The 24305-nt window shown below is 42.9% G+C and overlaps 1 protein-coding gene across 1 annotated transcript in view; it reads left to right on the forward strand.

Moving 5' to 3' along the window:
* Mms19 (MMS19 nucleotide excision repair protein) overlaps window positions 1–24305 on the forward strand; it is an 80531-nt gene that overhangs the window by 3018 nt on the left and 53208 nt on the right. The window contains exons 5-12 of the mRNA XM_065430564.1: window positions 746–890; window positions 2251–2376; window positions 9296–9357; window positions 17384–17545; window positions 17913–17990; window positions 18081–18167; window positions 19286–19319; window positions 19383–19513. Of these exons, the coding sequence (XP_065286636.1) occupies window positions 746–890; window positions 2251–2376; window positions 9296–9357; window positions 17384–17545; window positions 17913–17990; window positions 18081–18167; window positions 19286–19319; window positions 19383–19513 (825 nt within the window). The remainder of the gene's footprint in view (window positions 1–745; window positions 891–2250; window positions 2377–9295; window positions 9358–17383; window positions 17546–17912; window positions 17991–18080; window positions 18168–19285; window positions 19320–19382; window positions 19514–24305) is intronic.

Here is a 24305-nt window from a genome sequence, read left to right on the forward strand (position 1 = left end):
CATCAACCCGTTTTCTTTATTGTGTATCTTTTTAGTGGCAAATATGCTGCTCAGTAGAGTAGAGCTGTTGGGGTTGTAAGGAAGTCCACCAGGTCCTACTAGTGAGTTTTCTCACTGGAAACCTTGGTATATATAAAGTGCCTGGATCAGCTTTAGATATACAGTGAAGCATTTGTGCATCCTGCAATTGGTGTGCAGATACTTCAAGTAAAACGTGGAAGGATTTGACATGTCATATGAGATTGAAGCACATGGGGCTGAAGAACGTAGATTGTTTCAGGTGAAAGGTGCAGTATGCGCTATTGGAAGAATGGAATGAGAAGGGCAATGTTAGAATAAGGAATTATTCAGAGATGACGATGCAAGCAAAAATGAAAAAAATCTGTGCTAGATTGCTGTGAAAAATTACTTTTAGAAGGCTTTCTAATGCCCCTCCATGGTGCATTTGTGCAAGCATAATGACTTTGAGTCCGATAATGGTTATCTGCAATAAATTGCTGTTTGCATCAAATCGATGCACAGCAGTAATAATTGTTGTCCAGAAAGCAGTGTGCCTAATGCAAAAAAAAAAACAAAAAAATGTGCATGTAGCTTTAGTTGTGTGTTTCAACTTAGTGTCGAAAAGCTACATGCATTCCTATAGATTTGTATTTGTAAGTGATCAAAAGATGAGTTGCTGCTGTGTAGGACACATATGTTATGACTGTTTCCTTTTCAAGAGGGTATAACCTTATGTTTTTTACAGGTTAACCAAGATGAGGTGGATGATACCGAAATTGAGAAGTTACTTCAGGCCATCCTCTATGATGTGCAAATGCCTGGGCTTCTCCAGGCTGAACGCTACCTCGTCTACAGAATGCTAGCTTATATGCTCCTTAATTATACATCAGGTGAATAGGCTAGTAAAAGCCTCCTCTTGCTGTTGACATTTCTGTTTGTCTAAGTAATAAGGAGTGTTCAGTTCTGTATGGCTCGAAAACAAGCACTACTTGGGAAAGCTATATCAAAATGTTATGCTGTTGGTAGCAATTGTACAAGTTATTTGTGAGGAGTAGTAGTAAAAACACAAATTTCCACCACTGCTGTAGGAATACAGACCTATGCAACTGAAGAGAAATTGGAAGATGTTTGGCAGACTCAACAGCATGTATGGCCTGCTTCAGATGTTCCATGTTTATAAATTAATAAAAGCACTTCATACAAAACGATAGAGTGGAAATTCGGGCTGGTTGGTTATTCATGATCATCTAATAACAGCATGTAAAACGATTAGGCACAAACGTAAAAGCGCCCACAAGGTTGTCTGAACAGACCAATCAAACGCTTTCCTTGTTTATAGGAGGTCACTTTTGTTTGCTTTAAAAACGAATTGCATTGCCTACACTGAGTGGCTTGTCTTATCTAATTGGCTGACAAGAGGCGAGGGGTATGCTCAAGTGCAGAGGGATTTTGACGGGGCCGAGCCAGTGCACTGAAAATCGGCAACTGGATGAAGACGGTAGTGCCAGTGTCTGATTGGTCCACTTTCCCTTACTTTGAGGTGGCTGGTCGAAAATTGCGGCGGCATGCAACGGAAGGTTAAGAATGCCGCTAAAAAGGATCCTCAGCAAATAACGACGTCGTAAACGTGCTGAAAGTGCTCGAAAACGTTAGACGGCCACGCAAAAAGTTTTATTGTACGCAAATATACCCATGCTGTCCGGCCGGTGGGAATAGCCAGTGCGTGAGCGATTGGCGGCAGCCATCTTTTATTCTTTTTGGAACGGGGCAGCCTGCGGCTATTAAAAAAAAAAAGCAGTTTTGTTCTGCATGTTAATGCATCTTTAACGCGTACAAGTCACTTTGACGCTGTGGGTTTTCGCGGTTTTGTGACGTGGTGTGACAGGCAGGTGAAATGGGGGCAACCCGAAAACATTTGACCAATAGCCGAGGGCTGATGGCAAAAAGGTTTCGAATGAGAAATAACTATTTTTCATTTGTTCGGTCCAATCTTCAGTGTGTATGTGTCATATCAGATGGAGAGCTATCGCGGTTTTGGTGACAGGCGGGTGGGGCGGGGGAGTTAAAAAAAGTTTTTGACCAATTGCGGAGGGCTGATTGCAAAATTGGAATTGAAAAGTTTGGAATAGCTTTACATTATAGCGGCCCAGCTCCTGTGCACTCATGTGGTAACAGTGCAGCATGTAGTGTCCATGAAACTTGAAAAAATGCAAGTGATGTGCATGCTCTCTGCTTTCTTTTCTTTTTCAGCTCTGCATAACATGGGTAGCAAGTTTGTGCATGGTTGCATTCAAGCAATTGAAGGCGAACGGGATCCACGGTGTCTCTTGCAAGTTTTTGCCATAATCCCTATGATTTGCAACAACTTTATTTTAGGTGCGTCTTTGCTTTGCAGTGCTTTAGTGATAAAACTAACACAGGACTCATTATCACTTTTCGAGACATATCTTTAATAAAAAAATTTTTTTTTTTGCACTTGCTGAGATTGTTAGTGATAGCACTGTTTGACTGTATGATTGGAAAAGATTGCTGAAGTAACGTTGAAGCGCTTGTTTTCGCGCCTGTTTTTTTCGCTTGTGTGAAGTGCTTGTGTGAAGAATTTTTTGAGTGCAGTTCCCCATTTTTGTATTTATTTTGTTTTGTAAACTTACCCGTGTACCACGCTGCTCTAAGATCTTGTTTAAGATTGCAGTATGTATAAATAAATAAATAAATAAATAAAAATGATGTAGAATGGAAAGCTTGGTAAGCTTCTAAGCAGTATGTTTATAACATGCTGCTTATAACTGCTGCTACATACTTAAAATGAGACATGTTAGAGTAAAATAGATGGTGAGTGCTGACTTGGTTTAACAAGCTGGCCTGACATGTTGTTGTGAAGGGTCATCCCTGTGCGCCAAACAAGTGTTTGTGCACTCTGTACCCAGAATGATCCTGACTGCACACATACATGAATGTTCATTGCCAAGAAAGGTTGGCTTGCTTTTATTATTATAATAATTTTTTTTGTTACAGGATGTGCACGCGGTCTTCTTATGACTCATGCATGCTTCTCACTTGTCACAACTCTTGCCCTCTGCTTCACCTGGCAGTCTGTGCTTTGTTGGACTCAGTCGTATCTGCACAATAAGCAGCATACTCTAGCTTTGAGTGGCTGTGTATTGCGCCATATCATTGCCAAGACTTCTTAGTCTCTTTTTGTGACTATGCAGCAACAGAAAATGACAGCAGAGGTTGACTAAAATATAACTTATTGGGTTTTGCATTTTAAATCTATAACTGGACTCCATGGGATGCTCCAGACCAATTTTCAACACGTGGCATGCACCGTTTTGGCATGTTGGTGTTTTTGAATTTCCGCCTACGTCAAAATGGGGCGGTAGTTGCTGGGAATTGAACCAGTGGCACCATGCCAAGTGGAGTGTGAAACCGAAACATGTTTCATCCCGGTTTTCATTCCAGCTCAGAGGCAAATCGTTAATTTCTGATTCAACTCCAGAGCAAAAAATGCTTCAAACTGGTGCCAACTGGTTTACATTCTTTTGCATAACCTAAGAATAATTACAAGAAAACAGCATAAAATTATTTTGTAGAAAAGCTGGGTGCTGCTCTTGAGCTGCACAGAAAAGACTGAAAAAAAGTAGTGGTTACGTGTGCGGTGCTTTTTTCCACAAGTTGATAAACGCATGATGGAAGCATACCTCAGAAGCAATGTGTCGCAAAAGCCAAACATCATTTATATCACACCTACTTCAGTGTGATACCAGTGTGATCAAAAGCAACCATGTAGCTAGGAAGTGCTTGTTAATTTCGGTAATTATATAGGTCTCCCAATACAAGAAATCTATTTGATGGTCAGAAATTTCAAATGCTAAAAATACAATTACATGTTCAGGTTTAACATCCTGAAACTATACAGAGGGTTATAAGAAGTGCCATAGTGGGGAGCTTCAGGATAATTGTAACTGTTTGGGGCTCTTTAATGTGCATCTTAAGTCTAAGTACACAAGTATTCTTGCATTTTGTCCTCGTTGAAATGTGGCTGCCACGATTTTCAAATATTCATGAAGGTATTATTGACATGCTTGCCTCCGAACAAATTGGGTTGAAAACAGCAATAATGGTGTTGGCACTACTAAAATTATAACAAGCCCGGTGCATTTGCAATGTTAGCATTTCTAAAATGATAACAAGCCTGTGTGCACTCACAAATGAGGTGGCGTGGTTGAGCCACAAGTGAAAGCAATGCATGAATGAAACTCTCTAGAGATGGTGGCTAACCTTAACAAAAATACCATTTTCTTTTTTCATTCCGGAATGAAAAAAAAAATGGCGTAACAACTCCAATTGTTACATCATTGAAAAGATGAAAACTTTGCTCTATTTTTATTCATAATGGCCATCTTTTTCTACACATTTTTGTAGACGGTGTTCCAATGTCTGCATCCCAATGCCGTAGAACTCCGCCGCCAACCCATTGAGGAAGCGTTTCACCTCTTCTTTGACGTCATTGTCGCTCCAGAAGCGTTGGCCACTCAAATGTTCCTTTAACTTGAAGAACAAGTGATAATCACTAAGCACGAGATCTGGACTGTATGGTCGGTGGGGCATGATAGTCCACCCAAAGTTTGTCAAAAGTTCCTGGGTTTGATGGAAGACGTGAGGTCGGGTGTTTTCGTGAAGCAGCATTACACTGGCTGCCAGTCGTCCTCGCCGGCGGTTCTGGATAACTTGCCTGTCTTCTTAGGGTTGCACAATAACTGTCTGAGTTGATTGTTGTCCCATGTTTCATCAAATCGATCAGCAGTATCCCCTTACGATTCCAAAAAACACTGACCATGACTTTTGTGCCAGCAGAAGGAGTTTGTACTTCTTTGCGACTGGCGACTCTGGGTGACGGCACTGTTAGGATTTTTGTTTCATTTCGGGAGTGAAACGGAACATCCACAATCCATCTTCCCTAACAATGGAGTCCAACAATCCTTCCTTATCTTCTTGACACTTTTGAAGAGACTGGTGAGCACAGTCAAGGCGTTTCTCCTTGTGGTCTGATGTCAATAGCCGCTCTGTGCCCATCGAGCACAACACTTGTGATACCCTGATTTTTCAGTCAAAGCTCTTTCCACAATACCGTAAGAACTCACAGGAGTCTGAGCAACACATTCACGGACGTTGATCCTCCTGTTTTGAAGCACTTCGCGTTGTACCATCTCGATAACCGTCTCTGAAACTGACGGTCTTCCACTCTGTTCATCATGGACTTCCTTCCGACCAGCATTAAACTCCCTGCACCACTTTCGGATGTGTTGAACGAACATACGAGGGCCGTTTTTTTTTCAACCTCCGATCGCTCCGTGCAGGCGCTACGCGGGCAGCAGAAAGCGGACATGCGCTGTAGGCAACTGCGCAGCTCTCGCACTACACACTCTGCCATTGTTGACATTTAGGCTTCAGTCGGCATTGTGCTACAGCCACGTAAACATGGCTGCCATTATTGTTGCTCCCGCCAAGTGTGAATGGCGAAGTGTTATTCGTTTTCTACAGGCTGAAGGCCATGGTGCTGCAGAAATCCACCGGAGAATGAGTCAAGTGTATGGGGAAAACTTCATGAGTGATGGTGTTGTGCGTGAATGGTGTCGAAATTTTAAAGGTGGACGTAATGATGTGCATGATGAAGGGGGCCAAGGACGCAAATCTGTCGTTTCAGATGACCTGGTTCAATGAGTTGATAGAATGGTTAAAGAAAACCGCAGATTCACCATTACTGCTTTATCTACGGAATTTCCAGAAGTTTCAAGGTCTGTTTTGTACTCTATTGTTACTGAACGGTTATGCTACAAAAAACTTTGTGCACATTGGGTCCCAAAAATGTTGACGGACGGCCATAAAACTCGACGAATGGTGTCAGCTTTGGAGTTCCTTGAGCGTTATCAGGATGAAGGAGACAACCTTTTGAAATCAATCGTGACTGGGGATGAAACCTGGATTCAATACGACACACTGGAAACAAAACGGCAATCACAACAATGGATGCATTCAAATTCACCAAACAAACCAAAGAAATTAAAAAAAACCTTCAACAACAGAAAGACCATAACTACTGTGTTTTGGGATCAACAAGGTGTGTTGCTTGTGGAGTTATGGAGCCCGGAACCACAATCACTGCAGCTGTTTATTGTGAAACTTTATGACGTTTGCGTAGAGCCATTCAGAACAAACGAAGAGGAAAACTGACCGCTGGAGTTGTTCTGATCCATGACAATGCCCGTTCACACACTGCTGGAGCAACTCAACGGCTTCTCCAACAATTTGGATGGGACATTTTCGATCATCCGCCATACAGTCCAGACTTAGCACCCTGTGACTTTCATCTTTTTCCTGGGCTGAAGACGTGGCTTGGTGGGAAGCGCGTTCAAACCAATGGCGACCTTCAAACCAATGTCAAGGACTACTTGAATTCATTGGCGGCAACTTTTTTGAAGAGGGTATTGCAAAGCTTGTCCACAGATATGACAAATGCCTCAATCTCTTCGGTGATTATGTCGAAAAGTAACCGTAACTGTACTAATCTTTTGGTAATAAAATTATTGTTTTAGATGAACTTGTCTTTTATTTATAACCTATCGGAGGTTGAAAAAAAAAAACGGCCCTCGTACATTTGTCGCCATACACCTCTGTCAACTGACAATGAATATGCACAGGTGGAGTCCATTTGGCGTGCAAAAAGCGAATTACGGCACGAATCTCCCACTTGGCGGGATCAACAATGGGAACCTCCATATCAGACGGCTGCTGAGCCAAGAATGAGCAGCGCAGTGAAGTGCGGCCGGGGGGAATCGAGGGTGGGGGGACAGCCGCGCGCAGCAGTGTTGCTGGATTTCGCCTCGCACCTTCCCGTGTGGCTGGAGCTCTTTGGGAACCTTATTTCTGTTTCAACCCTCATATAATGAAGCAAATAACAAAATTTCTTTGCCAATATCAGCTTGTAGTGAATATTAGTTATAATGAAGGTGTTTTCGATTTGGGTGTGGCTTTGTTATAGTGAGGTTCAACTTAATATATATAATTGAGATTGAACATATTGGCTGTTAAACGTGCGGCACAATAATTCACCAGCCATTTGCATTCCAACGAAAATTAAATGTTCCGGGTGTTATCACTGAAGAAATTGCTAGTAGACCAGCAACAAGTGTATCAGGTACTGCCAGCAACGACACTCATGCTAGCTAGCCGGTTTGACGGCAACTTTTTTGTTTCATAGCTGATGGCATCAGAAGTGCGTCTACTAGGTCTGTGCTTGAGTCTGTGTTGCTATCATTCTGTTATTTTGTTTTCCATAGTTATTGATAGCTTGCACACTGTTAAATGCAAACTGTGAGTAGAAGGGCAGAGGAAGTAAAGTGGATGCAAAGTTTTAAAGCTGTGATAAAGTGAGGCAGAGAAATCAAGCTAAATGAAGACTATGCCTCGGAAGGCCAGCATGTCTTTTAGACAGGGAAGCAAATGCATTGCTGAATGCTTGGGCCAGCAGTCCCATCTGTCTTACTGTGTGGATAAGAACTGCAGCAGTGGTACTGGCAGGTAACTAAGCATCACTTACTGTATCACCAGTACTAATTGACAACTAATCATGATATGCAAATGTGTGGAGATACTATACAAGGTACCCCAACCAGAGGAAGGCAGCGATATGAGAGTGCACACTTTTTATTGAACCTTGTTATAATGAAGTCACATCCAACTTTTGATATTTGTTATAAACATACGTTCATTGCACATTGATGTCAGTGAGAGACATTTTAGATTTATGTTGTTATATCCAATATTTCGTTATACCCATGTTGATTAAATTGAGGTTCAACTGTATTAACAAACAGGCACAGACTGACAGACAGATGGGAATGGATGGTCCCTCATCATCATGTGTTTAAGCGAGAATGAGGGGCCCCTTGAGACCTTAGAAGATGTATGAGGGAGGCAAGCAATGGGCATAGGGGGAGGGTCGAGGGCAACTTAGGATGTTTCAGGCTGAACTCATCTGGTTTTTCCAAGCATCATCAAAGAGGTTCAGCAGTCAGATAATTTGTTAGAAGAGTGGCTTACTTGAGCCCGCTGTATGTCATAGCACCTGCTCTTCTTAGGTGACTCTTTGTTGTTTAAGGGGACACCAAATTTTTAGCTTGAATTATACATTGGATGTTAAACCATACAGGTTCCACAGCAAGCCATCATAACTTAAGAACATTAGGTGTGGCAGAAAACTTGTATTCTAAATTTTTTAGTGCTGCAACTGAATTGTACATCAGTCTGGCAACACTTATGGGTGACAAGATAAAGTGAATTCTGGGTGGCCAATGTGCGCTGTATATGCGTGGATTTGTTTTCATGTGTGCAACTCGGTGATAGACTAGAGGTAGTTTCTTAAGGCATTCCCTTGTTTGTGCTGTTGTTATCGTGCTAGTGAAAGAATTGCGGGCACAATGCAATGGAGATGGATGCCAGAGCATGCCAGAGACTAGGGTGCCCCAATGCATTCCTTTTCATTGGAGGTTCAGGCACCTCGGGAGGGTCCAGCACAGCGTGCACGTGCTGGACTCTCCCAACAAACCATTCCAAAATGGCATGATTTTTTCGTGGGACGAGCTTAGAGGCAATGACGTTAAATTGAAATTTAGGGTTAAAATTAGTGGTAAGTGCGCAGTTTAGTTGTTCATATAACCATAATGGCCCCTCTATTCTCTTTATAATGATGAACTGAGAACAGTTCGATGACCATGTCATTGCCTATTTATTCTGCTCAAGTTCGTGCAGCCAGTGCTGCGTTTTCATTTTTATGTTTTTGCATTAACTGTGTAGTGGCCAGTATCACTGTATCTGTAAGCATTAGGTGGAATTATCTGTGTATCTTTGTGCATGCACTAAACATAGCCTTGTGCTGGTGTTGTCTTCACTTTTGTGCTGCTTTCACAATTCTTGGTACTATGAAAACTCTATGTCGGTACTGAACTGACTTTCTTTTTCATTTATAAATTCTTCTTGTGACACTATTGAATGACTCTAGTGTTAGCTGTAACTAGCATGTTTTATTACAGCCAATGTTTGCACTTTGATGACTGTAGCTGCTTCATTCCTTTCTTGAAGCCAGCAGTACAGTTTGGCAACTCTTGCTTTTCTATGTTGCGCATTTGCTCTCTCGTGTTGTCAAAAGTTTACTTGAAAGCATGAATCTCGAAAGTAGGTTTTAAAACAAACCAACTGTAGCTGCATTTGAAATTGTGAATGCTTTCTTTTCCAGGAGAACTAGAAGAATCGCTGTTTGAAGTGTGTGCATGCTATTTTCCTATCGACTTCAATCCCGTAAGTTCTACTTTCTACATCTATCATCTTTAAGTTGTTAATCTTTTGCCTTGGCAGAAAGTGATGTCATGAAGTTGTTGGCTTTGGAGCATTCCTAATTTACGTTATTATAAAGGGCAGTATTAAGAGCTTATGCAATGTTTTGCGATTGTCATTTCATGACAACAGTTGAAGATTTTTTAGAGCGCAGCTCTTAGGCGACCGTTTGTGCTGTGAGCGTCGGCGTCATATTTTGTAACCGAGCGAACAAGCACAGTGAAAGATGAGAGCCAACGCGGAAACTATGAGGCGGAAAGCGGAGCAGGAGGGTATGGCGAAAGCATGAGAAGAAAAGCATAGTGCTGTGTGGGACGGACTATGGCAACGGTGACTATTAGATGGCGCCAGAGTAGTCACTAGGGTGCCTTGATGCGCTCGCTCACCTTTGCTCCCTTCGCGGGGGTGCGCGTATTCAGGCACTCTACCCATCGTCTGTTCACCAAAGCACTGCATGAGTGGAGGTCTGTCTGCAGTGGCTGCTGGGAATCATGGCCATCTGTCAGCCGCGGCCTCTCACGGTCTCCCAATTAGCAAATCAGTCGTGTCACACTTCGCTTCGTTTAGACTGTGCTGCATGAGACAGATTGTTCGCGCCTGCCAATATATTGCGAAACGAAAACCTGTATAGAGCTGCGCTCAAATTTTACATTAGGGAATATCGTAATTGTTGGTAGATTTTATTGTACTTATACATTTTTTACTTTGCACTCCCAGTACAGACATGCATTTCCATTGGAAGCAGGCACAGGTACCTCTGCAGACTACGTAGTCATCTCATTTTTGCCAAATGTAAACAGTGGCCCTTGGTGTCGATTTTGTCCAGTGTTAAGCTTAGTGATGGCAATCGCCCGGTTTTCCTTAAATAGATTAAAATGTGTCATCATCTATCGCAACACCAAATTAAAAATGTGGAACACTGTGCAGACTGCCATGGTATTGTTTAAAATAGAAATCAAATGCAATGCACTAACAGATAACAGAAGGGTGCTATGTCATTGCCCACATTCCAACAGCTGGCACAGCTAGAGATTGCTCAGTGTTCTTTAGCTGGACATTACTGATGGTGGTGTATATTTATTTGTTTTGGATGAACCAAGGAAGATCCGATATTAAAAATGGCACAGTACTAAGCCTACCAGCAGATGTGAGCAAAGGAGGCTGTTGGTCTAATGCAGAACAACCAATAAAAAAAAATCATTTGTGATTTAGTGGCAAATGCGAGAAATGCATTAGGGCATTATGTCACACCTCTTTGAGGTCCTGGATCCATGATTTAAAACTGCATTCACCACATTTCAACATGTTGCTCAGGAGCTCACTTGACACATGTCCTGACTCTTTGAGGAATAAAGTGCAACTGAGAGTGGTCCAGAGCAGAATGCCGCAAGTAAACGAACAGGAAGAGAAGGGCAAGCAGAAAGATAGAGGAGCAGTGGGTCAGGGGAATAGTTGGTTTTTGGGATGGCTGAGATTTGGGTGTGTCGTATACTGCTTCGAACCTGTTCAAGGCCTCTGGACTCCCATTACATTTTGGCAGCAGCAGTCATGCTAACCCGCAGCAAGACGTCTCCCAGTATGATGCCCTTGCTCGCATCGGTGCCTCAATTTATGCCGGCACCGTTATCGGGCACTCAACTGGACTAAGCACTTTCCGTGAGCGACACCACCACTCGCTGTCAGCCTACACCTGACTTAGCGGCTTTCCTGACCGCTTTTCCTGACGCTGTGACCAGCAACTGCTCTCCGTTGAGAACTGTTTAGTCCAGCATATGTGTCTGTGGAGAGTCGCTTCGCTGACCTCACCACACTTGTTTCAAGCTTCATGTTGCCTGCTTCCACTGATCAAGCCCCCCTGTCTCGGCACCTCAATCTCCCTTTCCGAATTACATGACACAGCAATGTCAGGGACCCTTCCCTAGTCCCCCTACCATTGGTGGTACCATGTCATGGTCTGCTGTTTGTATGCAGTTCGAGTATGTCGTCGCTCTCCGCTACTGGTCATCTCACCACAAAACTCAAATCCTTGTGGCTCAGCTTCGTCCTGCTGCCTCTGAACTTCTGGAGTTCCCACTGGCATCCGACTGTTCCAACTACGCAAGTCTCATCTCGGCACTCAAGTCCTACTGTAGTAATGCCCATCTGCAGCATGTGCAGCAGGGCCACTACAGCCTGCAAGAACTCGCTGCTCATCTCGAGCGCCTGTCATGGAAGGCCCTGGCTGGTTGTCCGAACTCCACTGCCGACTTCATTGCTACCAAAGCCTTCATCGAAGCCATTACTGACCTCAATGTTCAACACTTCAACCGCCTTGCCCACCCGTCTACAGTTCATGCTGCCTTAGCTCTTGTCTTGGAGGCTCACATAGGGGAATGCTCCACAGCAATGCCCCACCTTTTCCAAGTCAAGAAGCATCAGCAGGCAGAGCCAATCGCTCCGACATACACCATTTGCGCTCTCCAACCATGCACTGCTATCAATGCAATGAGATCGGCCGTTACACTCGAGACTCTCTCTTGTACTCCTTCATCAGAAAACTTCGCTGTGGGCCACTGAGGAGCAGGACCCGTGTAAGTCGTCAAGTCCCTCCTATCACTGGGCCCGTTTACAGGTATGCCCACGTTGCAAGTCCAGCTACGTGAGCCACCGGAAAACATTGAAGCCCTAGTGGACAAGGTGCAGCTTTTAATTTTATAATGCCAAATTTGCTTTCCATTCAGTGCCATCTGAAGATGGCTATGGTCGCACCAGCCGGCCTCCTCCTAGTTTATAGAACTCGTCTACCATCCCTTGGAGAAATCTCGATAACTGTGACTGCTTTTGGAAAAGGTGTAAGTGTCCCATTTATTGTGGTGCAAAATCTCTGCACAACCCGCCGTGGTTGTTTAGCGGCTATGGTGTTGGGCTGCTAAGCACGAGGTCGCGGGATCGAATCCCGGCCATGGCGGCCGCATTTCGATGGGGGCGGAATGCAAAAACACCTGTGTACTTAGATTTAGGGGTACGTTAAAGAACCCCAGGTGGTTCAAGTTTCCGGAGTCCTCCACTACGGCGTGCCTCATACATGAGAAAGTGGTTTTAGCATGTAAAACCCCATATTAAAAAAAAAAAACTCTACATACCCTTAATTTTAGGCTGCAACTGGTGCTCAACACTGGGCGTACGCATGGACTTTAACCACGTTTGGTGTATAATAGGACTGCACCCATAGATCCGGCACCTGACCTGGCAGCCATCACAGTCGCAAATATGTTGTCCTCGTGTGTGCGCTTTATTGTTAAGTTGCCTAGCCACACGGCCACAGGAGCTTGCTCCTTTCTGAGCAATGGCACTTTGTCATTGCGTAAGCATTTCTCTTACTTTCATGTGAGAGTATGCGCCCTCTCAACATGGATATGTGTGCTAATGACTGTGCTTAGGCCCACAAACATGAACGTGTTTGTCCACCACCACTGCCTTATTTTCCTGTGCTGGCAACATCTATGGTGACTATACCCTTGTTTTCTTCTGCATGGGTACATGTTCGTTGTGACATGGACGCATGCTTAGATGCAGATGTCTTTGTTGACTGCACTACCTGCTTGTAACCGGGCAATGAATTTGCCATCCCACTCTCTTTACTGCACTCCTCTTCTGCACTTGCTGTCCTGGTGTTAACCTATCAGACAGCCGGCTGCACTTACACTCTGGAACTGTGTTATCATCTGGCCCTTAAGTCCTGCTCCGTCCTCGCAACAGTGCAACACTGTACTTCTCCAGAGAGTGGCGATGACTCTGTCGACTGGAATGCGTTTCATTTTGGCCCAAACCTAATGTCATTCGAGAAGTCCGATATCCAAGCATTGCTGGGGAAATTTCAAAGGTGCTTGGCGTTATCACCGAGCGAACGTGGCTGTACTACTCTTGTTCATCACAAAATCAACACTGGCTCCCATGCACCCGTTCGACACAACCCTCTTCACGTTTCCGCTTCTGAATGTGCTGAAATTACAACTCAAGTGGAAGATATGTTACAGTATGGCATTGTATGTCTCTCATTCAGTCCTTGGTCATCCCCAGTAGTTGTGAGAAAGAAGGATGGCACTACGCAATTTCGCATGGACTATCACTGCCTAAGCAGCATTACAGAGCCGCATATATACTTTCTTCACTGCCTCAACGACGCCTTAGATAGGCTTCACGGGGCCAGATTTTTCACTGCGCTCAACCTCCTCTTCGGCTACTGGCAGGTCGGGCTTGACAAGAACGATGCGGAGAAGACTGCTTTTATCACACCGGATAGCCTGTGTCATTTTAACCACCTTTGTTTTAGTTTCTCTAATGCACCTGCAGTGTTCCAAAAAATAATGGACTGGGTCCTTGGACACTTCAAGTGGTCGATGGCATTAGTATATTTGGGTGATATCATCATTTATGCTTCATTTTCCAAACACCAACGCTGTTTGGAGCTTGTCTTGCGCGCTTTAGGTGATGTTGCACTCCGCTTAAAGCCTTCGAAGTGTTTCTTCGGCTATTGAGAAGTTACCTACTTGTTTCATGTTGCGAGTGCCCACGCATCAGCCCTGACCCTTGAAAACTACAAGCTTTAGCAAGCATTCCACTTCCTACAACGGCTAAATAAGTTTGGGCTTCACTTCCTACTTTTGCCATTTTGTCCCTGGCTTCGCCGCTCGCGCTGCACCCCTCAACGAACTTCTGAAGAAAAATAGGGAGTGGCATTGGGGCCCCGACCAAGGATCAGCCTTCCAGAACATTAAGGCGGCCCTGATGACTCCACCGACACTTGCACACTATCAAGAGGATACCCCTAACATCATCCACACTGATGCCAGTGGTCTTGGCCTTGGGGCGGTTCTTCTACAGTCTGACTCTGAAGGGAATGAGAAGCCCATTTCCTATGCCACTTGCTGCCTCAGTGAACCAGAGAGTCGGTACCATGCTTCAGAACTTGAGTGCCTCACGGTAGTCTGGGCCATTGAAAAGTGTGGCCTTATGTCTATGGCGAGCATTTTACTGTTGTTACTGACAATGTTGCACTGTGCTGGCTCCAAACAAAGAAAGACCTAAATGCCAAACTTGCCCAGTGGGCCTTCAAACTTCTTGACTACAGTTTCACAGTTGTTATCGTAGTGGTTCTTGTCACCAAGACACCAACTACCTTTCATGCAACCCTGTCGTTACTGACTACTCTGTGCCAGCATTTGCAGTACTCAATCTCCAAGCTGCGCAATCAAAGGGTACCGAAACTTGTGACATTGCCCAAGGGCCGCTCTGGTGATACCAGTGCACCTAAGTGCCACCTCAAGAGACTTTCATCAGCTTGTACAGTCCTGGATAGCATCCTTTATCATTGATGTACAGGAAGTGAATTGTACCTACCTGTGGTGCCTGTGGCAATGTGACCATCCATACTTTTCATGTGTCAATGCGCCCCCTCTGCTGGCCACATGGGTCAGCAGAAGACTCTGGCTCACGTTAAGAGAAGATTTTGGTGGTCTGGCATGTGCACCAGTGTCTACCTGTGCATGTCATCGTGCGACATTTGTCAAGCTTGTAAGGTCGTCACAAACCCACAACCTGTGCCCTTACAACCAATCACCCCTCGTAATGAACCGTTCAGTATTGTGGGCATTGATCACATGGGCCCATTTTCTCACCGCAAGCATGGCAACAAATTTCTCATTGTGGCCTTGGACTACTTGATTAAGTGGGTAGAAATTCGAGCTCTTCCTGATTCTGCAGTGCCTCATATTCTGCAAGGCACACCGAAGTTGATTTCCGACCGTGGCACGGCATTTATGTCGCGTGTCTTCAAAACTTTCTTGTCTAAACATGGAATACGACACGCTGCAGTGTCCCCTCAACATCCGCAAACAAATGGACAGGTCAAGCGCACCAACCGCACCATAAACAACATAACTTCTTCCTACATCTGTCCCACACACGATGACTGAGATGACTGTGTCGGTGCTGTGGTTTTTGCTCTAAACATCTCCCAACAGGAAGTCACTCGCGCCACGCCATTTCCGCTTCTTTATGGGAGGACACCAAGATTACTGCAAGAACACCTTCTTGGCTTCGACACGTCTTTGCAAGAATGCCCTGCAAAAGTGGAGTCGAGCGAGACCCTGTGCCAGGCTCACCTCTCGAGCTCAGTTAGCAATACTGAACCACCAAGCACAGTTTAATGTCTTCTTAGCAAAGTTCTGCTCATAATGCAAAGAAGGGGTAAGGCATGCAGACACGGACACAAGAGGAGAGAAGTGGACAACATGAACGCCGGCATTATTTATCCTTATGAGCTAGCTCAGTTTTCTGTCGTTGAAAAGTCCTGCTCGCTCTTTCCAACCAGGTGATTTAGTCATGGTCACGGTCTGTGAAAAATTCTTGCCCCGGTTTTCTGTCTGGAAGCTCTGGTTCCTGTGATGTTTTGTGTAGCCATGATTACCGAACTTAATGACAACCGTCACAAATGCACTTTTCCTATTTATGCCAGCCAGATAAAGCTTTATGTCCCTCGTGAAACCTGTACTGAACTCCTGTCTTACTCCTGTGCGAACTCGAGGGAAGAGAGGCGGCGAGTGTAACGGCAACGAAGAATGCCTCAAGTGAAAGTAGAGGAAGAGATAGGCAAGCAGAAGGATAGGGTAGCAGTGAGTCGGGGGAATGGTTGGTTTTTGGAACGGATGAAATTTGGGTGTGGCGTGTACTGCCTGGAACCCATTCAAGGTACCAGACTACTCTTACAATATATGTACCATGTGACCGGCTTCCCGCACTTAACACATGTACGCTTTCTTTCATGTTGACACTCTTTTAGCTGGCGCACAATAAAAAGAAAATGTGTCAGTGCTAGATGGAAGGGAATTATTATGTTTGTTTTCCTACATCTTTGACGGACCTTTTCGTGTGCTGCCACCATGAAGTTGTTCATGCATTCATGTTCATTGAAAATGCTCTGGCGTTTACATTATGTAATATTGTATAGAAAGGGAAGTTTCTCTTCTTGCTGCATACTACATTTGGTTATTGTTGCCTTTTCTGATGAGATTAGCTTGATGGTATGATGTGCTGTGGTGCATTCATGCAATGTGCCAGTGAATGCCTGTAGTGTTGTTTGTGCCTTAGCTTGCTGTAGTCCATTGCAGTTAATGCTGAAATAATAGATGTAATTTTTTAACATTGGCACGAACGAGGCAAGTGGGGTAATCAAATGTAGTGAAAGGAAAAGTTGATATCCACCTGAATGTGGCTACAAAGCTACAAAGAAATCCCATATGGGTTCCTCAGAAAAGAGCATTACATATGGAAAAATAAAATCCCCCAGTTTTGGGATCAAACCTAGAATACATCTGCCTCACTGGGGCATTCACTTTACCAATTGAGCTAATCAGGAGATCAGCAGTCGTCTCCTGAGTAGCTCAGTTGGTATAGTGATAAATTTTTCTTCATATTTATCCTGAAGCCTTCTATCTGAGGAACTTGTAGGTTTCCTTTGTAAGTGTTTGTTACATTCTCATAGAGGACAACTTTTCTCTAATAAACCTACCTGCACCTTGTAAATTACCACAGAACTCATTCGAGTAAATATGCTTTGTTGAAAGTAAAATTCAAACTGAAACTGCACAAGATAGACCAAGGATGTGGAGTGTTTTTGCTGTCTTTTGCAGATTTCAAGTGACTTAGACATTTTTTTAAAGCAAATTATCTTGGCTGAGTACACAAAGCTCTGCATTTTCTAACTACATCTTAATTAAGTGGCACACTGTCAATTGTAGAAATGCCATTGCCAAAAGAAATGCTACTTGGGCATTAATGGCATTCTGTGATTGGCATATTTTTATGGTTGTAAATGTTCATCCCAGTTTTTTGCACTTAGATCTACATATGGCAGCATTGATGTTAACAAACAATACCTAAATTTAACAGCAGAATTTGTGTTTCAATTTATATTGTCTTGCTTATGATTTCATTTATCTCACTTTTGCAGCCTGCCAGTGATGCAGGCAAAATTAGCCGGGAAGATCTGGCTGAAGCCTTGCTAATGTGTATGACTGCTTCGGCTGGTTTTGGAAAGTACTGCATACCACTGGCTGTAGAAAAACTAGATTCTGATCTCACTGTTGCAAAGTTGGACTCACTGAAACTCTTGGTAAGTTCTGTGGCTAAGCCTGTGCGTGCGTGCGTGTGTGTGTGTGTGTGTGTGTGTGTGTGTGTGTGTGTGTGTGTGTGTGTGTGTGTGTATATATATATATATATAATCAGGTTGTTGCACCTGTTATTTGCTTTGTTTTGCGATATCTGCTTGAGGCCGCTGAAAGCTGTATTAAAAGCTGCTCTGGTGTACTTAGTTTCAGATTTAACATAGTCAGGTCAGTGTATGAACTTCAATATCCTTGATATGTGGTTATGAAGCTTGCAGAGAAATAGAAAGCAGTACAGGACAGTTCTGTTGTGATAGATAAATGCATATGTTAAAAAACTTCTGGTGCCTTAATGCCATCTCTTTTTTCCTGCAGATTCATGGAGCCGAAGTGTTTCCCCCTGCCTGTTTCACTGAAAGGACAGTACTTATCTGGAAACAAATACACAACCTGGTAAAACGTAACCTGCCAATTAAGCTACCAGTGTCATTATTTTTTTTTAGCCTACATAGAGAATAACTGAATTTAAACATTTCTTCATAGGTATTTGTGAATAGGCATGAGGCCATCATTCCCACTGCCCTCAATTGTCTTGCAAGTGTTTCAAGAGTCATCTCTCATCACAAAAATGTGAGTTGTCATAGGCTTTATATACTAACTATAAATATAGCTAGCTAATTGTAGCAGCTTTTTCCAAATCAGGTAAACATAATGTGATTCTTACTCTAGCTGTAAATAACCAGATAACAATGTAATGTAACAGTGATGTAACATCATGTGAAGCTACTTTGGTTATTTTACTTACTTTAGTTCCAAGTTTTCTTTATGCTTGTTGACTTTTATAATGAATTTGCAGAAGTGTATCAAGTCGAGAGTATGATGGAAGCCCATCTGGTTGGTATGACTTAAAAGGAAGAGGCCCCGGACACCGACCAAAATGGTTTAAAATAGATGTTTACGTTAGGCCCCCCATGGGCGCCTTGTTCACAATGAAACAAGTGGCAGAGCTGGCGCCCCATTCATGTGCGGCTCAAAACATGACTAAGCTATCTGGCATACATGGGCAGCAGATTGCCTTCGTTGCAATTAAGAGTGTGCGCCGTGGTTTGGTTGATTAAGGACACAAGATAAGTGTCTGTAAACACTCAAGAAGTGTCTGTAAAAGGGAAGGAAAATGCACTGCTAACAAATTTGTGAGTTTGTTGACTATAATTGGATGAAATTCATGCTTGTGGTGCACTTATGTAATTCACATGGTTGTGTATGTATCCTGTGTAGTGTTTTTGCTCTACTACTGTGCAGTGTAGCAAAAAGCTGGGCTATTATTTACGGTGAAATCATCTATATGACATTGAGTTAAGGCCCATAGGCAAGCTAGTTGGTTGACTGAGTAATGCACGATTATTTCCAGCAGTGGAAAAGTTTAACGAAGAAAGAAAAGAGGGAAACACTGGAAAAAAAGTAGTGTCTTTTCTGTCTCATAATAAACTTTTTCACCGCTGGAAATTATGGTGTGTGATATTAACACTACTACTCCTCATGCATCAGTACAGTTGAACCTCGTTCTGATGAAGTCCAATATTTGTTTGTAAGCATACTAGCTGATATTGTCACAAAAATTTCCGGATTTAAGATTTGCTTTGTTATTCGTGATAATTTGTTATCTGTGTTCATTATGTCGAGGTCTAACTGTGTCCTATCTAACCTAACCACAAACTGATGAGATGGAGCATTATAATTTTTTGCAGGGATTGACAGCACTCTTCAAAGTTGTTTGGAAAGGTGAGTTTGTTTTATATTGACTTAGTGGATAATGAATAATTGCTTTTTTGTTATCCCCTTCAGACTTGCAACAAGGTGAAGCCCCAGGAATGGGTAGAGTGTTTGAAACATTTGCAAGCGCTTCTTCAGAAGCCTGTTCAGTTGCCCTTGTAGAAGCACTGCCCAGTGTTCTTCAGCTGCTGTCAAAGAATGAAGTAAGTGTTAGTGGCAGGCTCCCCCAAAACAATATACGACTGAGCAGATATGGTGATGTATGCTTGTGGTATAACATGGTTTGATTATTTATAGTTTAATATTCAATACTAGGACAGAAACTTATATTACTTTGGTATGTCTTGCTAGGACTAGCAGGAGAATTGCTGAAGTTAATTTAGGCTGCCTTGGCTTAAGTGAAGTTGGGTCTTTGCATTGGCAAGCATTTCAGCCTTCAAAACTACAAGATTCACGGGCAGAATAGATAAAATTTAGACACATCTACTGGGCAAGTAGCAGAAAGTGTAAAATCAAGTGTAAGAAGTGTGAGGTCACAGCAAAAAGCATGCCAGCAGCATATGAAGAGGGCATTCTGAAAAGGCTGTTGTAGAATATACCAGTAAACACAGTGCTGACAGTGCCACAAGCACAGAACTTAAGAGCATGCCAGCAGCATGTGAAGAGGGCTTTCTGAAAAGGCTGTTGTAGAATATACTAGTAAACACAGTGCTGACAGTGCCACAAGCACAGAACTTAAGAGCATGTCAGCAGCATGTGAAGAGGGCTTTCTGAAAAGGCTGTTGTAGAATATACTAGTAAACACAGTGCTTTCCACAGCTTTTTATATATTGTGAATACTGTAAACATTGTGAAAGCCTTCTCTTCTCCTTGCTGTCCTCTCTCTTCCTCACTGTCCCTGCCTCTATTTTCTCCTATGCTGTCCACTTTTTACCCCTTTCCCTCTGCTGTTCACTGTTCAGATGTTGGCCATTCCTGTAGAATTTTCCTTTCCCTTTCTTTCCTCTCACAACCACAGGTAAAAATAATACTAAAGGCAGTCGCGTTATATTATTAGAGAACATTAGCGATTGATAAAGTGCTGCTGCTGGCCTGAACCCATAAGTGTTGTGAGGTAGCATTTGCAAAAGCAATCCAGTTATGATAAGCAGTTATAAATATTGCATTATTGTGTTTTTTATGTTAGTGAGTTATTGCATTGTTTTATGGTGTTAGCAGAGTTCTGTATATATTTGAACACAGATCTATCAATCCAGAGGCAGTAGGAGACATATGTTAAAAAAGAAAACAAGAACGAAAGTATGGTTCCATTTGTGTCTCTTAAGTAGCTTGGGGAAAGAAGCTATTGCTATCAAAGCCAGCACTTCATGGAGAGCGTTGGGCAAGCAAAATCTGGCAGAAGTTTCATCACCAGTCAAAGCACTGCAGGACTCACTGGTGCTATATTCATTGCCAAATACTGAATGTACTGGCATGGTTTGAACACTTAAACCATGAAACTAATTGTTTAAGGAGTTCTTCGAGACTTCTTGGACACGGTAAACAAATTCACATAGTCGCTAGGCAATACAGTAGAACCTCGTTGATGATAGTAACAGGACTGATCTTCAATGGTATTTCCCCCCCTCTTAATAAGGAAGGACCCTGTGCCTGAAACTTTTTTTAAAATTCTTTGTCGATTTTGGTGAAACTTGCTGAGTTTATGTATTTCAATGTGCTAGTTTTAAATGTACATCCAGTTTTCTTGCAGAGTAACTAACTTTCCAGAAACAGAAGAAATTCAGCTTTATTGCATAATTTGCTTGGAGGTGAGCTATCTACTAAACTGTACATGGCATAATAAATATCGACATACGAAAATGATGTGGAACTAACAAAGAGTGCAAATAAGCAAGTATGGTGCTCCAATTACATTTAATATCAAATGAGAACATTGCAAACTTCAGTGAGAAGTCCATCTAACTGCTAAAAAAAGAAACATAAAAGAAATTTCCTAATAAATGCAACAATATTATTTCGTATATTTGCACTCTATACAGCTTTGCCTTTCTTGAAAAAAAATTAAAAAAAGGAATTACAGTGATAGCACAAGTACAAGCAGAGATAATGCACCTCCAATATGGCATCATCATCAAAATTGTAGTTTTGAGAAAACAACAAAAGACATGTCCTGATATATTGAAAGTATGAAAAAATGGCACCAAAGACCATCAGTAGGCAATAGGTATAATTCATGGCTGGTTGGCCGTTGCCGGTTGACGACATGGCATGCACTGCAAGTATGTGCACTTCAAAAGGATCACATGTTTTTGGGCCCTCAATTCCACCGCGCAATTCACCGCAGATCTTGCAACCCACAGTCAGTTTAGTAGCGAGACTGTAATCCTGATCGCTCCGCACCAGCTATGCAGAACCAGCGCAAGTATTACACAAGAAAACGCCTATAAGATTGTTCACTGCTGCAAGTCCGACGACAACCTACGGAGTAGCAGGCTTCGCGACCAAGGCTGTTGCACTATCGGTGGTCGGATCTTCAACAAAATGCCAAATCTTTCGCTCTGTAGTAGTCGTTGATGCAATGTTATCGAGCACAGCTTTTTCATTTGCTCTTATCTTATCCACTTCCTCTTAAGTTACGACAGCCATGTTCAATTCTTACGTGAGTGTAACCAGTGTGTGGATATGCATGATCCGGCAAAGCAGTTGAGGCGTCGACATTTGGCGGCGTTACAACTTCAATGGCGAGCTACTGGGTGTCCTGTGCCGACTGCGACGACAGAATCGCTTTCGGAAGTTTATTGCGTCTTGTTCGTTTTCGCCTGTAACAATTTACGGAGTGAAACTTTGTCGGACCTCCAGCATATCCAGCGTCAGAGTCGCTGAGACAAAATGCCGGCTGTTTTCGTCATTTGAGCGCTTGTCGTCCTTGGAGCCGATCATGACTCACCATCTTGATCACATGCTCAAACTGGCCAATTATAGCATGCGCCGCGAATTTTGCTTTCTGTTGATTTTTTCGTGACCGCAGCGCCAGCAATGTTGTTGACTGACGAATAAATAAAGCCAGAAACGTGAGCTTTTGAATGATACTAAAATGGCACTGGCAGGGCGCATAGTTATCAAGTTATGTGCAACGAAAATTGGGCGCGATTTGTCCCCAATTTAAAGGGCAACGCTTGCGGATCCTTGGATCACGGTAATGGAAGAACCATGCGATATTTTGAAACCGAATTTCGAAAATAGGTACGAAAACTCATCAGGAACGTGGAAAATAAAAATTGAAAATTTGAATTTTGGGCCGATATTCGGTCCCAAAGACCCAAGTCCCCCTTTAAACCAAGCAAACCACTTGTACACTTTTATTTTTACTGAGAGCATGTTCTTTGTAAGTTGTTTGCATAATCACAACAGTTCCTGCTGCATTCCTGCTGATTAAAAGAACTAAGCTTCAAAGCTGCATGTTATTCATAAGAATCTGTCATTTCTTCGTGTCACGAGTACACTACAGACAGACACACAGAAATGGCAAAGAAACCACACATGTGGTTGACGCCACTTGGCATACTGACTCAGGAGAAGTCCTCCCATAGGACCCTAGCAGCGCAACTTCATACTACAAGTACACAATGCGACAGAGTATGATTTCGGTTATTTTTGGTTCCACCCTTGTACATGTAAAAAATGGCTTCTTCATTGGTTTGACAAGATAGGAAAAGGCCTGCTGTAGAAGTAGTCTGGCTTAAAAGTGCTTGTTCTTGTGCTGGTTGGTGAAGAGCTTGTGTTAAGTGTTTTATCCAGCATGGAAATGAAGGGTGGAAAATGTTATCTCAGGCTGTGCCTACTGATAGTGCATTATTATAATGTCAAATGTGCATGTGAAGGGCGGCTAGCTTCCTATGGTAAATCAGGCTATTGCTGTCCTTTATTTAATGAGTACACTATTTTGAGCACTTCTAATTAATAATGAAGGGTAGTATATGCATTTGTGTAAACTTTACTTTTTGGTTAGCTTCAAATTGTGACATTTCTTACCCTAATTTGTCATCATAAATTCGCTGTGTAGCAATGATTGTCCTCACTTAGCCTTCAATTTTTACCATTGTGCAACAGTGACAACATTACAAATAAAAAAGGTATGTTAGAGACAATCAAAAACTCATGGCCAGTGTCTTTGCTCTAACATCAACTAGATCTATCGAAGGGCTTGTTTCGAAACTTTTTATGTACTGAAAATTACTTGATACAATGAATTAGTGGTTAACACGAAACAATCAACTGCTCTAAAAAATAATGTATGGCTAGTACATAACACGGGTGAACCACGAGGACCACTAAAAGAAGCTGCAACATGCTTTTTCAATGAAGCAAGCCAAATTGTAGAACAACCTATGTACCACCCGTCATTTCCTTAGTTTTTGAGCAACTGCAGTCCCGGATTTTTTCTATAATTTTAGTATAAAACTCTGTGCAAACTAGGGTGGAGGGATGCAGTGGGAAGTTGGTTCACTGTGCTTTGCTTTAACTCAAGCATCTTTAGCTGTAACAGTGCAGTGCACACAACACCCACTGCGACCATATTTTAATGCGGGTGGAATGCAAAAGCATGCGTATCATGCTTTGGGTATATGCTAAACAGCCCCCTGGTGGTCAAGATTAAACCGAAGCCCTCTACTATAGTGTCCCTCATAGCCCACTGTGTAGCTTTGGGACATCACACTTCACAACTTATTTTAATAATGCAAACAACCACACAGCAGCGCCGTAATGCACTTGCTTAAGAGTGTCAAGCAGCGAGTCTAGGCCATCACATTTTTCACAATGTTCACATGTCTGACGGATGGCAGTGAGAGAATTTCAATCACGCAAGTCAGAGGGTAACTTGTGAAAGGAGAAAAATTCGAAACTGTCAATCTCGTGGAAACCAAGAGTGGTCAGACTATTTGCCACAGTGAGGTGGAAGCAGCAAACTAGAGCAGTGTATATTCTTACACTAGA

Source organism: Dermacentor albipictus, chromosome 1 (assembly GCF_038994185.2).
Source record: "Dermacentor albipictus isolate Rhodes 1998 colony chromosome 1, USDA_Dalb.pri_finalv2, whole genome shotgun sequence".
In the NCBI taxonomy this organism is placed as follows: domain Eukaryota; kingdom Metazoa; phylum Arthropoda; class Arachnida; order Ixodida; family Ixodidae; genus Dermacentor; species Dermacentor albipictus.